At 54.8% G+C, this 16,703-nt stretch overlaps 1 protein-coding gene across 1 annotated transcript; it reads left to right on the top strand.

Annotated features, from left to right (window-relative positions):
* The first annotated feature begins 8,030 nt into the window (after positions 1-8,030).
* SLFNL1 (schlafen like 1) lies at positions 8,031-15,905 on the top strand. Its single transcript, XM_024209093.1, has 3 exons — positions 8,031-8,444; positions 11,241-11,930; positions 15,774-15,905. Exons 1-3 carry the CDS (start codon positions 8,031-8,033, stop codon positions 15,903-15,905), a joined length of 1,236 nt encoding a protein of 411 aa, XP_024064861.1.
* Positions 15,906-16,703: the final 798 nt, after the last annotated feature.

The raw sequence follows: 16,703 nt of genomic DNA, 5'->3' as shown, positions 1-16,703 counted from the left end.
TCATCGGCTCTGTGCCAGGAGGCCCTCTGCCTGTGGGACTTCTGCATTCAGCATGTGATCCACATGGAAGCCTCGCATCTCCCCGGCATCTGGAACACGCTGGCAAATTGCCTCAGCAGGTCCTTCTCTCACCACGAGTGGTCACTCCACTTGGAGATCATCAGGGCGCTCTTCCAGAAGTGGGGGGCTCCTTGAGTGGACCTGTTTGCCACCAGACTGAACAGAAAGTGTCATCAGTTCTGCTCTCTCCAAGGCCTTGGCAGAGGCTCCCTTTACGATGCTTTTCTCCCGTCATATTTGGGAGACCTGATGTATGCCTTCCCGCCAAATCCACTTATCAGCAAAGTCCTCTCAAAAACCAAGAGGGACAAGGCACGAGTCATTATGATCACCTTGGCGTGGCCTTGCCAGCATTGGTTTGGCGTGCTCATGGACCTCGCTGTGGCAGCCCCATGGCTACTGCCCAGCCACCCGGACCTACTCTCGCAGGATCATGGTCAGCTCCTGAACCCAAACCTCACCTCTCTCCACCTCACAGCTTGGATGCTGCGTGGCTGAATCCGGAGGAACAGGCCTGCTCTAGTCAGGTACAGCAGGATCTCTTGGAAAGCAGAAAGCCCTCCACCAGAGCGACTTACCTGGCAAAGTGGAAGCGTTTTTTTCTTGCTGGGTGTCTGAGTGCAACATCTCCCCTACCCAGTCGTCTGTGCAGTCCATCCTGGATTACCTGTTTCACTTAAAGCACCAGGGCCTTGCCTTCTCTTCGATCAAGGTGCACTAGGCAGCCATATTGGCCTTCTATCCTCATGTCCTGGGTAAATTGGTATTGCATGAGATGTCAATCAGGTTCCTGAAGGGCCTTGAACGGCTCATTCTGCTGATCTGGGGACCCGGTTCCCCACTGGGACCTCAACCTTGTCCTCTCCAGGCTCACGGATTCCCTCTTTGAGCCCATGGCTTCTTGTTCCCTTTCCCATCTGTCGTGGAAGGTTGCATTCCTTGTAGCGATTACCTCGGCAAGGCGTGTATCCGAGATCAAAGCCCTCACTTCGGAGCCTCCGTATTCTACAAGGACACGGTCCAGCTGCAGCCCCATCCGGCTTTCCTACCTGAAATGATGTCGCATTTCCATGTCAACCAGGATATCTTCCTCCCGGTGTTCTGTCCGAAGCCTCACTCTACCAATGAGAGGCGGCTGCACGCTCTGGATGTCCGGCGCACCCTGGCGTTGTACCTGGAGCACACCAAGCCCTTCCACAGATCGACCCAGCTCTTTATCACGACAGCTGACAGGATGAAGGGCCTTCCGGTGTCCTCTGAGAGGATTTCGAATTTGATCACCACCTGCATCTGTACTAGTTATGAGCTAGCACAGGCTGTGCCTCCACCGATAGTGACAGCTTAATCGACTAGGGCTCAGGCATCTTCGGCTGCCTTCCTGGCGCATGTCCCTATCCAGGACATCTGCAGGGGCGTGATGTGGTCTTCAGTACACACATTCCCGGCGCATTACGCCATCACCCAGCAAGCCAGAAATGATGCTGGGTTCAGCAGAGCTGTGTTGCAATCAACACGTCCAGGAACTCCTACCCGCCGCCGGTGGTACTGCTTGGGAGTCCCCTAGAATGGAATGGACAAGGATTGCCAACTTTCTACTGAAACAAAACCGAACACCCTTGCCCTGCCCCTGCCCCACCCCTCCTCTGAGGCCCCACCCCTGCCCTGCCCCTTCTCCGAGGTTCCGCCCCTAGCTCACTCCATACGCCCCCTCCCTCTGTCGATTGCTCTCCCCACCCTCACTCACTCGCTCATTTACACTGGGCTAGGGGTGAGGGCTCCGGCTGGGGCCAGGGATGAGGGATTTGGGGTGCAGGAGGGGGCTCCGGGCTGGGGGGGGGTGGAGCTGAGGGTTTGGAGTATGGGAGACGGCTCTGGGTTGACATAGGGGGTTAGGGTGTGGGAGGGGGTACGGGCTGGGGGGGGGTGGAGCTGAGGGGTTTGGAGTATGGGAGACGGCTCCGGGCTGACATAGGGGGTTAGGGTGTGGGAGGGAGTACGGGCTCTGGGCTGGGGGTGCGGGTTCCGGGGTGGGGCCAGAAATCATGAGTTCAGGGTGCGGGAGGGGGCTCCGGGCTGGGGTGCAGGCTCTGGTGTGGGGCCAGGGATGAGAGATTTGGGGAGTAGGAGGGTGCTCCAGGCTGGGATCGAGGGGTTCGGAGGGTGGGAGGGGGATCAGGGCTGTGGCAGGGGGTTGGGGTACAGGAGGGTTTTCTGGGTTCAGAGGGTGGGAGGAGGATCAGGGCTGGGGCAGGGAGATGGGGTGAGGGCTCTGGCTGGGGGTGTGGGCTCAGGGATGGGGTTGGTGATGAGGGATTTGGAATGTGGGAGGGTGCTTCATGCTGGGATCGAGGAGTTCAGAGGGTGGGAGGGGGATCTGGGCTGGGTCAGGGAGTAGGGGTGCGGGAGGGGGTGTGGAATGTCCCCCCTCCAGCTCCTATGCAGAGGCATAGCTAGGTGGTTCTGCATGCTGCCCTGTCCGCTGGCGCGCCCCGGCCGTTCCCATTGGCCACAGTTCCCGGCCAATGAGATCTGCAGAGCTGGTGCTTGGGGCAGGGGCAGCGCACGGAGCCCCCTGGCTGCCCCTACGCCTAGGAGCCGGAGGGGGGACATGCCGGCTACTTCCTCGAGCCACACGGAGCCACATAGGGAGCCTGCCTTAGTCCCGCTGCGCCACCAACTGGACTTTTAATGGCCTAGTCAGCGGTGCTGATCGGAGCCGCCAGGGTCCCTTTTCGACCGGGCGTTCCAGTCGAAAACCGGACACCTGGCAACCCTAGAATGGACATGAGCAAGCACTCAAAGAAGAAAAGACGGTTACCTTTCGTAACTGTTGTTCTTTGAGATGTGTTGCTCATATCCATTCCATGACCTGCCCTCCTGCCGCTCTATCGGAGTTCCGGCAAGAAGGAACTGAGGGAGGGGAGAGCTGGCTGAAACCGTTTATACCAGTGCTTACGCGCACCACTCCAGAGGGCGTCAGACCCGGTCCCCTATGGATACCAGTGAGGGAGAAACTTCCAGCACCAGTGCATGTGGCAAGCACACACACCTACAATGGATTGGACATGAGCAACACATCTCAAAGAACAACTGTTACGAAAGGTAACAGTCTTTTGTGACTGGTCGGATAAGTCACATGCTGACCTTCCATTGTGGGGCACTTTCCAGGCTTATACCCGACCCCGGTGAAACGGGCTAGCGAAAGGATCTGAGTCCTCGCTCCCACTTCCTTTACCCAGAGGCCTGCCTGAACTCAAGGGCTCCCCTTCCACTCTCCTGTGTGGCAGAGTCCTCGGAACCCCAACAAGGCTGGGCCCAGGATTCCTGGGGGGCTCAACCCCCAACCTTGTCGTGGTCACTCAGGGCAAGGGCTAGGGTGTCCCCACTCTGGGGTGCTCTCTCCACTCCGCACACTTCCCTGATCCACTGATCATTACATACAGTTCAAAGCAAATACACTTTATTAAACAGCAATCACTTAAAAAAATATGGAAAAAATGGGAAAGGTGAAAGGAAATCCCGTCACCCCGCTCTGTGGCCCGGGGACATCACAACCAGCGTCTCTGGAACGTCCGGGCAGTTCAGTCTGTTCCTCACACGGCCCAGGCCCTGCCCAGGCCCTGGCTGTGCTGCAGGGATGCTGCGGGTCAGACACTTTCTCTGGCAGTGGTCACACGACCTCAGGCTCTAGGTGGCAGGACCCTTCTTCCCAGCGTCGCCCCCGCCCCGTCGGGGTTACGATCCCCCCCAAGTCTGGCCTGCAGGGCCTCTTGGCTGAGACGTTTCCCTGTGCTGGGCCCACCGCCCAGGGTCCCCCCGTCACTCTCCCAGCTGCTCACTGCACACGGCTCTGGATGGCTCCGGCTCCAGCCCCCCCCTGCCTCAGCACCCAGGGCTGGCTCCAGCCTTTTTGCCGCCCCAAGCAACGGGGGGAAAAGAAAAAGAAAAAAAGATAAAGTGGTGATCGGCGGCACTTCGGCGGTAGCTCTACCGTGCCGCTGCATTCTTCGGCGGCAATTCGGTGGCTGGTCCTTCCCTCTGAGAGGGACCGAGGGACTCGCCGCCAAAGACCCGGACGTGCCGCCCCTTCCCCTTGGCCGCCCCAAGCACCTGCTTCCTGCGCTGGTGCCTGGAACCGGCCCTGTCAGCGCCGCTGCTGCTGCTCTGCCTCCAGCCCCCTGGGCTGCTTCTCTGGCCCCTCTGGCTCTGGTGGCTGCAGCTCTGCTCCCAGCACAGGTCTGCTCCCTGGGCTGCTTCTCTGGCCGGCCCGGCCCTGCTCCCCAGCTCAGCTCGGGCCCCTGCTCTCCCCTTAGCTCAGCCCCACTCTGTTCCAGGCCATTCCTGCTCACAGGAGGACGGGACCCCCCTGGCCTCCTGACACCCTCCCTGACCTGGAGCATTGGCCTCTCCCCATTGTTCCTGGGACTGTCAGTCTCAGGGTCCTGATTTCCCACCAACCCTCCCCCTTCCTTTTGGTACTGGGAGCTAGCAACCAACCCCCCCGACACACACTGAGTTTCAGTGAGGGGCCGACAGTCCTCTTACAGTAGTGATTTAACTATTGTTAATTCGCGTTTTGAGAGTGCCAGGCATTGTGTGGCCCGGAAGAGCTCACCGCCTATGACGACAAGCCTGAGCCGAAGAGAGAAACGGAGCTAATGTACCTTTCAAACTAGGTCTCCAGAATCCCCGCCCACCAGCCGCGCCGTCAGGGCCCGGCTGAGTCCTTGTAGGTGCTGCAGCATGGCTGGCGCTGACGGGGAAGGTCAGTGGCCTCAAAGCAGTGGTTCCCAAACTGGGGGTCACGACCCCAAGCAGAGTTGCTCCATCAGCAGGTGGGGGCGTGGCAATCCTGAGTGTGGGGAGGTCGCCATTTCACACAATGAAGCTATTTTGCTCTACAAAATGGTGCCTGCCATGCAGCGTGAGCTCGTGCACACTGTGTGCCTGGGGCCATGGGAAGCAACGCATCTGAAAATGGGGTGGTTGCAGGGAAAATGTTTGGGAGCCCTGTGCTAGGGGCTAGTGGTTCGGGTAAGTAGCCTGTGATCAGAGTATGAGCCTGGCACTGGGTAGGCCTGGATTCAAGTGTCTGCTCTGCCACTGATTCCCTGTGTGGCCTTGGGCAAGTCACTTGGACCCAGATCTAAAGGTATTTAGATTTCTAGCTCCCACGGACATCGACAGAGGTTGGGAGCCTAAATACCTTTTGTGGATCTGGCCCCTAGTCTCCCTTGGCCACAGTTGTCCACCTGTACAATGGGAATAATGACCCTGCCCTGCCCCAGGGCCACGTGAGGTAAATCCATTATAGACTGCGTGGTGCACAGTGCTGGAATCTATTGTGATAGGTGACGTGACATTGGCCGAGCCCAGTGTGCTTCCAAGAATCAGCCAATGGGTGGCCATGGCTGGCAGCGCTGTTGGAATGGGGATGAGGCCAACCCAGTGAGCCAGGAGGGGTTGGAGCTGGGAAGGCTTAGAAAGTGAGGCCAAGAGGAGGAGCTGGAAAGCAGGGACCTGGCAAAGGGATTAAGAGGGAGGCCTGGTCCTTGCAGCTCTCAGCTGCACCTGATGGGCTGGAGGGATACGCTGGCAGTGGGTGCACACGAGCTCCTGGCTCCAGCATTCATGTGCAGAAGTTTTAACAGTCAGTTCCCATGGAAACTCCTGTGTGTGACTTGAATATTTGCGTCCCACGAGCGTTGGTGCTGATCAAACCCCCTCAATGCAAGGGAAGCGCGGCTGGAGCCAGTTCAGCCAATATCCCCAGCAAGCCTTTCGCAGCATTTTCATCGTCCTGGCTGTTCTCTGTCAAAGTGCACTGGAAAGTGGGGAGATGCCTCCTGGTCTGTTCCGAGTCAGCACAAACATCGCTGGCCGTGGGCATCGCGCTAAGCAGCGCAGGCGTCGCCCAGCACACCCAGCTGGTGGCTCCAGCATGTTGCAAACACACATTAGGATGCTGGTCTTGCAGTCAGGGATCCTGGTGCCCTTCCAGCTCCACCATTCATTCCTTGGTGCCCTTGGTCAAGTCACTTCCCCCATAACGGGGCTACCGCTGCCCTCCTTTGCCAAGTGCGCTGTCCGAGCTGGCTGGTTACTGGCGTCAGGGTGACAGACCGGATGCCAAGACCAGAGGCTGCAATGGGCTGGCAGAGTCAATCTCACCACAGTCAGTGTGCGCACCTGGCAGTGATCATGAGGCAGGAGCCTTTCTCCTGAGGCTGTCCTCTGCTTCAGTGGGGCCCAGCCCAGGGCACAAGGGAGGGTTGTCCCTACACACACTGGCAGCAGCTCCTCTGGGGAGCCCATCAGCCGGTGCTGTGGCGCCATGGTCCTGGAGCAGCTGCTCTCCCCAACCCAGGGACGTCGCACACTGGGGACAGGGAAAAGGGCTGCTGGGATCCGTAAGGACCCCCAGGTTGTGTCATCCTCAGAGAGGGGAGCCAGGCAAACTGCTCCTCCCCTGCCTCAGCTGGGCCCTCCAGCTCCACAACCCCGCAGCTTCCCCTAGGCCCTGGCACTGCCCTGCGCCAGCCCAACAGCCTCACTCTGCCACCCCCTGCAAGCCTCACACCTGTGCCCTCCCATCAGGAATCAGGCTGGCCCTGAGCCCAGCCTGCCCGGTCTGTTCAGCTGTGGGGTCTTCGCCACGTGGGAGTCAGGGCTCACACTCCTGAGGGCACTGCTGAGGGGTTTTGGCCTGTGGCCCATGAAAGTGTCAGGGCTAGCAGGGCATGGGGTCACGCTCCCTGAGGTACCTAGTATCACAGAGCCCCTCCCCCAGTGGGATTCCTGCCCCAGGGTGAGGGGGCGGTGAGGGCAGCAGCAGGGCTGGGCTGGCCCAGGAGAACAGGGTAGGGACTGGAGTGTTGAGTGGAGCGGGGACCCAGCGCAAGGGCATGAGAAGGAGTGTGGGCAGCATGATGGGGGAGAGAGCAGTTGGGAAGGAGGAGATGGAAGGCCCAAACCTGGGGGGCAGAGGGGAGCGGGTGGGGGGAGGCAGAGGGGATACACTAAGCTGCGTTTGGTCTCCATCCCAAGCACTATCTGCTCGACACAGGCCAGGGCATGTGGGGCCCAGGGCAGCGGCTGCGCCCATCACTGCTGTGCTCCTGCCAGACCAGGCTCGGGGAACCAGCCCCTGTGCACGCTCAGGTTGGCGCATGGCAGGATCTTGTGATGAGGCGTTTGGGCAGCCTCCTGGCAGGAGCAGGGAGCAGCTCTGGGCTCTGTGCCACGCTGCCTCCGCCCCTGCCCGTGGCACTCCCGGGGTGGGGAAGAGAGTGCTATGCTGCCAGGGAGCCCAGCCTGCCATCCTCAGCCTCCCCCTAGCAGCCCTCGACTCCTCCACATCACCTCAGTGCACTGACTAGTTAGGAGTGAAACACCTGGGGACTGCATGTTCTCCTGGGCACTGTTGCGTGACAGAGGCCTGGGCATTGGGCTTTCTCCCTTCGATGAGACCGAAGGCGCAACGCTGCTGTCGCTGCACAGACCAGTGCCGGCCCGTTTGTCAGCAGCTCTGTACTGACTTGCTCCTATTTTGCAGGTTTGCAGGCAGCGCCCCCAGCGATTGTCCGGACCCTGCTGCTAAAGCTGTGTGTGACGCCCCCCCACCCCGCACTGGCTCAACTCCTGGGCCTGCAACAAGGAATCTCTGGGCCTAGCTATGCAGTCGAGGGCTGAATCGAAGGATCTGCTCTCTCCCTGGCTTGTTCCTTGCAGAATATAACATTGTGCAGGGGCTGCAGCCACAACAGGTTCCTCTGGAAAAGCTCCCGCAGGCGGAAAGGTGCCTTTGGGTTTACCATGGCGCTCCACCGACCAGCAGCCCTGCCTGCAGCAGAGCACAGAGGCAGCACGATGGAAAAGAGCCACTGCTAGTCTTGCTGCCTGAAGCATTGGAACTGGAGCACCCTTACTCCTGGAGACGGGACACTGGGAGCTGGATGGGGTTCTGAGCAATGGACAACTCACCAGAGTCATCAGCAGAGGAGCCTATGGAAGAGACAGCAGGGGAGCCATTGGCAGAGCCCGTGGAGGAGGCGCTCCCTTGCCTGACTCACGTCTACACACTCTATATTGGGAACCTGAACCCCAAGTACTCGCGGGAGGTTCTCTGCAGCATGCTGAAGGACATTCTGGGCACCGCCAGCCTCCCCCTGCAGCGGCATGACATAGAAGTGGTGAAGAAACCGAGACGGGCCTATGCCTTGGTGCAGGTGGCCACCGAGCTGAGCCTGGAGAACGTCCTGAAGCAGCTCCAGGTTGCCTCGGACATGGAGCAACATCTCCTCAGAGAGCTAGTGATGAAGGGGAAAACCCTGGTGGTGGGGGAAGGCAGGCGAGCCTCGCCCAGTGCTAAGGAGTGCCAAGAGGTAGGCCCAGGCATTGAGCTGTGACAGGCACAATGCACTACACTAGCGGAGTGTCAGTGAAGGCCCAGTGGGGAGGGCTGGACATGCTGCCTTTTGGTACTGAGATCACCAGGGCAGCAGGGCAAGGGGAGAGCTAAGCCCCAGCAACCCTTCCATCTGAAGGCTGGGCGCTTTGTTATTCCCTCCTTCCAAGAGATGAGCCACCTCATCCCATGGGCCGCAGCAGTCGTGTGAGCTGCTAAGAAGCGGAATGTCTCAGCAATCGGCGCTGCCTGCACGATTCCTGGCCCCCACGGTTTGCACTGCAGCAATGCCGCCTTCCTGGCTTGGCCCTGGAATGGGGCAGAGCTTCCCTGTCAACGCCAGCGCTGGGTTCCCGGTCTGGCCAGCTCGAGAGGTCATCCACCCTGGGATGGCTTCTCTCCTAACCATCGTGTCCAGGAGATGCTCTGAGAGAGGACACGCTGAGATACAGTGCAATCAAAACAAAGAGTCCTTGTGGCACCTTAGAGACTAACAAATTTATTTGGGCATAAGCTTTTGTGGGCTAAATGAGGCCAATGTAATCAAAGTGGCCCATTTCAAAGAGTTAACAAGAAGGTGTGAGTATCAACAGGGGGAAATTGTCCAGGGACATTGAAGTGTTCTCCTACTGGTTTTTGAATGTTACAATTCTTGATGTCTGATTTGTGTCCATTTATTCTTTTGCGCAGCGACTGTCCGGTTTGGCCAATGTACATGGCAGAGGGGCATTGCTGGCACATGATGGCATATATAATATTAGTAGATGTGCAGGTGACTGAGCCCCTGATGGTGTGACTGATGTGATTAAGTCCTATGATGGTGTCCCCTGAATAGATATGCGGACAGAGTTGGCACCAGGGTTTGTTGTAGGTTTGGTTCCTGGGTTAGTGTTTTTGTTGTGTGGTGTGTAGTTGCTGGTGAGTATTTGCTTCAGGTTGGGGGCCAGTAGGAGAACACTTCAATCTCCCTGGACACTCAATAACAGACTTAAAAGTGGCAATTCTTCAACAAAAAAACTTCAAAAACAGACTCCAATGAGAAACTGCAGAACTGGAATTAATTTGCAAACTGGACACCATCAAATTAGGCCTGAATAAAGACTGGGAGTGGATGGGTCATTACAAAAATTAATTCCCCCCTGCTGATACTCACACCTTCTTGTTAACTCTTTGAAATGGACCTCTTTGATTACATTGGCCTCATTAGCACTACAAAAGTGATGTCAACTGTTGAGAATTGCCTGCTTCCACCTTAATTGAATTGGCTCGTTAGCACTGACCTCCCACTTGGTAAGGCAACTCCCATCTCTTCATATGCTGTGTATTTATACTTCCCTACTGTATGTTCTACTGCATGCATCCGATGAAGTGGGTTCTAGCCCACGAAAGCTTATGTCCAAATAAATTTGTTAGTCTCTAAGGTGCCACAAGGACTCCTTGTTGTTTTTGCTGATACAGACTAACACGGCTGCCACTCTGAAAGCAGTGCAGTCAAAGGGGACATCCACGCCTCTGCTCGAGGTTCTTGTGCCACAGAATCCCTCTTAACCCATTTGAGGGCTTCAAAGGGACTGTGCTGGCCAGGCCTTGTGCTGCCCCCTGCCTGAGGGAGGGGGGTTCACCCCCTGTGCATAGACAGAGCCAGAGCTGCTGACCTTTTTTTAATCACTAAGTTGTTACTACGTTAGCCTCGAGGAGCCAGCACAGCTGAGAGAGCAGCTGGAGTCCGTTCCTTCTTGTGCACCGTCAACAGAACTGTTTGCCATGTTCCAGTCCGTTCGACCTGGGCAAGTCCAGCCAAGGCCTGGGCCTGTGTCTTTTGGGGCAGGATTAGGAGACAATGAGGGTTGCCCCTGTGCTACCAAGGGTATAATTTGGCCCTGTGGAAACTTTATACAGATGATAATGTGGGGGAAGGAAAGAGTCCAGCTTGACTCTCAGATCCCAGGGGAATTGGCAAGAGCAGTTAAGTAACCAATGCATTAGAAAATGTGCTACAGGGAAGGACCCGGAAGTGTCCAGGGAGATAGGACTGTGTGATGTGGACTGACTTACACAATGGGCATCCCCCTTGATTTCAGGGCAGAATTTCATTGATTTTAAGGCGAGCGGGTACTAGTATGCTCATCCAGCCTGACTCCCTGCAGAACACAGGCCAGAGAATTTCACCCAGAGATTCCTTTATCCAGGACAGTAATTTGTAGTTCTGCTCTGAGAATGGCATCATGGGCTCCATATTTGTTTGTTCTCCGTGACTCCAGCTCAGGCATGCTCAATCTACTGCTAAAAAGACGAGCTGTGTAACTGCCAGCGCTGCCAGGTCCCCCAGGACCTGAGAGTCAGGCTGGGCTCTTTTCCTTCTCACACATCAGCACCAGTTACAAAGACGCTGTATGGAACCCCCAGGCCTTCAATGGGTTTGCCCAGGGACAAGGGGGAGAATGAAGTCAATCGTTCTGTGGATGCTGCACAAGAAGGCATAGGCTACACGCCCTCGTCTGTCACTGGGCTGCTCTGACAGGAGTAAAAGGCGCAGTAAGACGTCGGCAGCTCTGCTGATGATTCTCACGGGGGGCAGATCTGAGCGTAGTCACTTGTTGCGGCAGGATTGCAATTAAATAAAAGGGCCCATGTGCTTTAAAGCCTGAATTTTATTATGACTAGGGCCCTTGTGCTGTTGTTATAAGGCTGGCTGCAGTCGTCCGTGTCACCCCCACTCTGCGCTGTCTGTCCCTGCATGCACGTGATGTTTAATCTTTCTGGCTCTGCACAGAGTGACACACAGATGAATGGTGCCAGCGCCCCAGAGTCTCCCGTGCTGGGGTGTTTGCAGTCTGGCAAGAGCAGGCTGTGGGGGGCCGAGGAAGCCCAGCCCAGCCCTTGTTGGAAGGGCCCCCCTCAAGCCCGGAAGCTGGTGGAGCGGCCGGCAGCGTTTCTTAGCGGCACCAGGTCAGACAGCGCCATCGTTCGGAGGGAGATCGTGGGCCAGGAGCGCTTGTTCTATGGAGCCTTCATGGGGAGCGAGACCAGGAACGTGGAGTTCAAGCGGGGTGGGGGGGAATACCTGAGTGTGACCCTCAAACACCACGTCCGGAAGTATGTATGCGCCTTCCTCAACAGCGAAGGGGGCAGCCTCTTTGTGGGGGTAGAGGACAGCGGCTTCGTGCATGGGGTCATGTGTGGGCACAAAGAGGAGGACCGCATCCGCCTGCTCATTGACTCCATTCTGAAAGGGTTCAAGCCGCAGGTGTTCCCCGATGCCTACACCCTGACCTTCATCCCTGTGGTCAAAGCAGAAGACACCGGCATCTTCCTGAAAGTGATCCGGCTAAGCGTTCATCTGCCCAGGCAGCAGGGGGAGCTGCTGCTTTATGAAACGGACCAGGGGGAAGTTTACCTGCGCCGGGACGGCAGCATCCAGGGACCACTCTCTGGGAGCGCCATCCAGGAGTGGTGCAGGCAGGTAACTGGCATGCAAGGGCCGCTAATGCAGCAAGGCAGCAAACTGCTGCTAAATACAGGGTGAGCCTGAGCTGCAACCAGTGATGCTAGTGCAGCCTGCCCTGCAGGGGGAACTGCAGCCCCCCTGCAGAAGGGATCCGAGGTGGAATTCACTCCTGAGCAGAGTCAGTGCAAGGCTGAATTTCACCCATCTATGGCTCTGCTCTCACCAACGGGCCCTAGGCAAAGCCATGGGGAGATGGTTTGATCCCCAGACCCTGTCTTTCTGTCTACATACACGCCTTCCCTCACTCGCTCTCTCTGACAGTAGACTAGGTCACGTGGCTGGAAACATTTAATCACAGTGCTTTCCGATACCCACTTTGTCCATTCCTTGTATTTGTCCATGTTTGTTGTGTCTTTGGCCCTTACAGCACATATGTCATGTAAAGGACCCGCATGGGCACAGCGGGGTCCAAACAACAGTGGTTATTAACTAGCCCCAGCTAGGGTGAGCAGATAGCAAATATGAAAAATCGGGACAGAGTGTGGGGGGTAATAGGCACTTATATAAGAAAAATCCCCAAATATTGGGACTGTCCTCATAAAATTGGGACATCTGGTTACCCTAGCCCCAGCCAGCTAGCCCAGCTACATACACACATTGCTGATCTTCAAAGTCCTGGTGGTTTCTGAGACTGGAGACAGTGAGCACCGCTAGAGGGCTCACAAACTATTTAAAGGGATGTCACCCAATTCCTAAACATCACAATTTCACAGAAGGGTTAGGAGCAAAAATAAACACAGTGGAAAGTAATGCTGAGAATCCAAGAAATCACTGTTTAATGTAGTCATCTACCGAAGTGCCTAACACATTTTGCTTAGAAGTAATAATAAAATGATCACTCTTCATTTGGCAAAGTTGTACAATGATAATGATCTTGAATTATTATAGTGTTATTAATTTAACCTGTAAAATATAACTATATATTCCAGTCTTTACTTACCTATAGTACAGTTGCTTCCCTCACCGCTGAAATCCAGCCACCTCTGAGGTGAAATATGGCAGATTCGCTAAGGCCTAGGGTTGGATTATGGTTAGGGATCAGGTTGGCGTTAGGTTGACTGTAACTTTATGGTTAAGGCTCAGACTAGGTTTAGGTTTTGGCCTAAATTGCAGTTAGGGTTGGGAATATTTTACATTAGGTGAAGTTACTGCTCTGCCTAGGCCTAGGGTTAGTTAGGCCCAAATTAGGGTTACTTCTCAGGTTAGGGTTAGCGCGTTACTGCTCAGTGTATGCAGTGTTGTGGTAAACTTTTAGGTTAGGGTTAGTTCTCAGTCTAGATTTAGGATTAGGAGTATCTCTAGGGTTACTGCTTGGCCTACACCTAAACCTGGTTTAAGAGTAGGCACAGATTAAGGTTAGGGTTTGGGTTATTGCTTGGCCTATGGCTATGCCTATAGCTAGGTTTGGGATTAGGGTTTCTTTCCAGCCTATGTCTAGTTTTAGGGTTAGGTTAGGGTGACTGCTCAGGGTAGAGGGAGCGGTACTGCTTGGCCTAGGTCTTGTGTTAGAGTTAGGTGTTGGTTTAGGGTTAAAGTTAGGACTAGATTATGTTTAGAGTTAGGAATAGTGGTCACCCTACACCCAGCATTAGCATTAGGGTTAAATGTAAACCTAAATTAAAGTTATTGTTAGAGAGTATTCAGCCTAGGCACTGGGTTAGGGTTGGTGTTAGGGTTACCTCTCAGCCTAGGTTTAGGGTTAGCATTAGGCCTAGTGCTAGGTTTAGGGTTACTGCTTGGTCTACCCCTAGGATGAGAGCAGGGGTTGGGGGTAGGCCTGGGTTAGGGCTACTGCTGGCCCATATGCAGGATGAGGGTTATTGCTGTAGCATGCAGAAAGAATGGCTCGCCCAGGCCATATCACCCCCAATCCCTGCTCCAGCCATCTGCAAATTCAGTTCAGATGTGCCTGCCTGGGCTGGTTCTGGAACCCACCCATCTCCCCATCTTCACTCTCCCCCCAGACCTCTTCCCTTATCGCTCCAGTGTTCAGACATCCTGTGTGCTGACCATTGTCTGGATCTCTTTAGGCATTTCCCCTCCCTGCATGCCACTGCTCTTTTAATCTCACATCAAAGGCACTGCTCTGCCCGATCTCTCTAGCCTGCCTCTGACAGGCCGACGCGCCAGTGTGGGGGAGGGGTGCTCTATAATGTAGATTCCCCCCACCCCTCCAGAAATTCACACTCATCATTAGCAAGAGGGTCACCTTCATATTCTTTTAAGGTTTTTGTACCACCAGCTTTCTTCACTGTTCCCCCTGACTCAAGGCTCCAGCACAGAGCTTTTCACACACAACAGGCAGGGCTACTGGTGTGGCCATCGCAAACACTGGCATTTTTACAAGTGTTTTTACCAGGTGTCCTGGCTGATTTCTAAGCTGGGGGATTGCACTGTACCTCCCCAACAGGCTTCTCTGATTACAGGGAGGCACTAGCCCCATTTTAAATGGGTAGTCTGATATTTTGCTTTGGGTCCATGCCCTCCCTTTGCCTTTCTTTTTGTGCTGTCATGTTTAGTTGAAAGCTATTATTTTTATCACATAGGGACTAATAAAACCAGTCACAGATGCACTGTTTGCACCATACAGAAGGGAAGGACGCCATCTCTGCAAAAAGCAGTCCCTATCCCAGGCAGAAGTGGCTGGGTTTTTTCTTTTCTTTTCTTCTTTCCTCAAAAGCTCTTGTAGCCTTGCTCCCTGCTTTTGTAAGCGCTGGTGCAGAGGTTGGTTAACACTACACCCAAAACCGGCAAGTCACCTGCTAGAACCTCAGCTGTAATGAGCCTCCAGCGTAGCAGCTTCGCTGGCAGGTGTTCACCATGCAGTGTATGAGGCAAGGGAGTTAGGGCTCGATTCATTGCAATACTGTGTGTGACAAGATTAACTTCTGGGTGCCCTGCCAGCCAGTGGCATTCACAGCCCCCACACTCCCCCATGCAGTGCACAGGAAGTGTAGGGCCTAAGAGAGTGATTCACAAAAGCCAGCACATGATCTGCCTAAGCTAGCCAGGAACGAAATGCTGAGGAAAGGGGCAAGGCTTAGGGCTCAGCTCCACAAATGTACTTAGGTGCCTAACTCCCTTGATCTGGGTCTTAGGCACCTGACGGGGGGGGAGGGGGCGCCTGTCTCTGCAGAGGGGTCTCAGCCATAAACCCTCTCCTGGAGGTAGGTGCCTGAGCCAGGTCAGCCCTTTCTTGGGAAAAACAAGTGACTCCCTCACAGCCACTGGCCCCATGGGTTGGGCACTGAGGTGGGAGAGTCAGGTTCATGTCCTCGCTCCAATGACCATTTAGTAGTTATACACAATGGAACAGCCTCAGTAGGGGAGAGAGACCCACCCCCCAATAGCCTAGTAGTGAGGACTCTCACCTGGGTCCAAGTCCCTGCTCCAAAGAGAGGCAGCACAGGGATTCAAAGGTGACTCTCCCACAGCCCAGGTAGCCTGGGGGACAGACAGAGACACACACCTGCTTTCCCCTGGATGCCTTTTGTGCAGGCTAGCCATGCTCACAGCACAACTCCCACAGCAGGCCCTGCATGCAAGCTCGTGTGAGACGCGCACTGGGGATTAGCCGTAACCTGGGTCTCAGACCAGCTCATTAGCTAGCTACCAGGAGAAACTTAAGGGTTAGATGGCAACTGAATGGTAATTTTGTGAATGGCAGAGGTACCTAACTGTTGGACTTCAGCGCCTAAAGAAGCAGTTAGGTACTTAAGTCCTTTTCTGAATCTAGCCTGTAAGTGCTATGCCAGTGGCTCTCAGACAAATAGTGACTGTGCTGTTGTACATCCTCAGAAATGGACCGGAGAAGTGAGGAAGCTGGAAGAGCGGATAGAGAGTTTGATGAAGGAGAAGGAGAGCCTGCAGCAACAAATCAACCAGCAGCGGAGCCCGAATCCCAAATCTAGATTCTGCACCATCCTGTGAGTCACAACAGAGCAGGAGCAGCACTACCGGAGCCAGGGGAAAAAGTAGTAAGGAAAAGAAATCAGTTCATGTATATTTGTATAGATTTGGAAAGTAAATTCATTCCAATACAGAGCACTGGACTCAAGGGTAAGGCCTGCCTTGTTCATCTCTCGGCAGCATGCCGCCCTGCAGCTCGTGGCTGTAACACAGCGTATTTGTTGCGAGTTTGACTCCAACTCTGACTAGCTGGATTTCATGCCATTTGGGAACCTGCGCATCACTGATCACTCTGACCATGAAGTTACAAAACCCCAGAGACTATGAACAGTATTTCCCTTGTGAATTCAGGTGGAAACTGAGACAGTCTAAGTCCAGGGGAGAAATGTTTTCAAACCTGGCTACTTAATTCAGCCAACTAAGGAAGTCCTGAGCACCCAGAGATAGTGAGTTGGCACGTGGTGAGTTCCTCATCCAAACTGGCAACTGCGTGCAGATGTGGTCGCCCCATCTAAAAAAAGATGCATTGGAATTGGAAAAGGTTCAGAAAAGGGCAACAAAAATTATTAGGGGTATGGAACCGCTTTCGTATGAGGAGCGATTAATAAGACTGGGACTTTTCAGCTTGGAAAAGAGATGAATGAGGGGGATGTGAGATAGGTCTATAAAATCATGACTGGTGTGGAGAAAGTAAATAACGAAGTGTTATTTAGTCCTTCTCATAACGCATGAACTAGGGGTCACCAAATGAAATTAATAGGCAGCAGGTTTAAAACAAACAGAAGGAAGTATTTCTTCACACAACGCAGTCAACCTGTG

Source organism: Terrapene carolina, unplaced genomic scaffold, assembly GCF_002925995.2.
Source record: "Terrapene carolina triunguis isolate 2854851 unplaced genomic scaffold, T_m_triunguis-2.0 Scaffold236, whole genome shotgun sequence".
Taxonomy (NCBI): domain Eukaryota; kingdom Metazoa; phylum Chordata; order Testudines; family Emydidae; genus Terrapene; species Terrapene triunguis.
The sequence above is the reverse complement of the archived record's forward strand: the minus strand, read 5'-3'. Positions and strand labels throughout refer to the sequence as shown.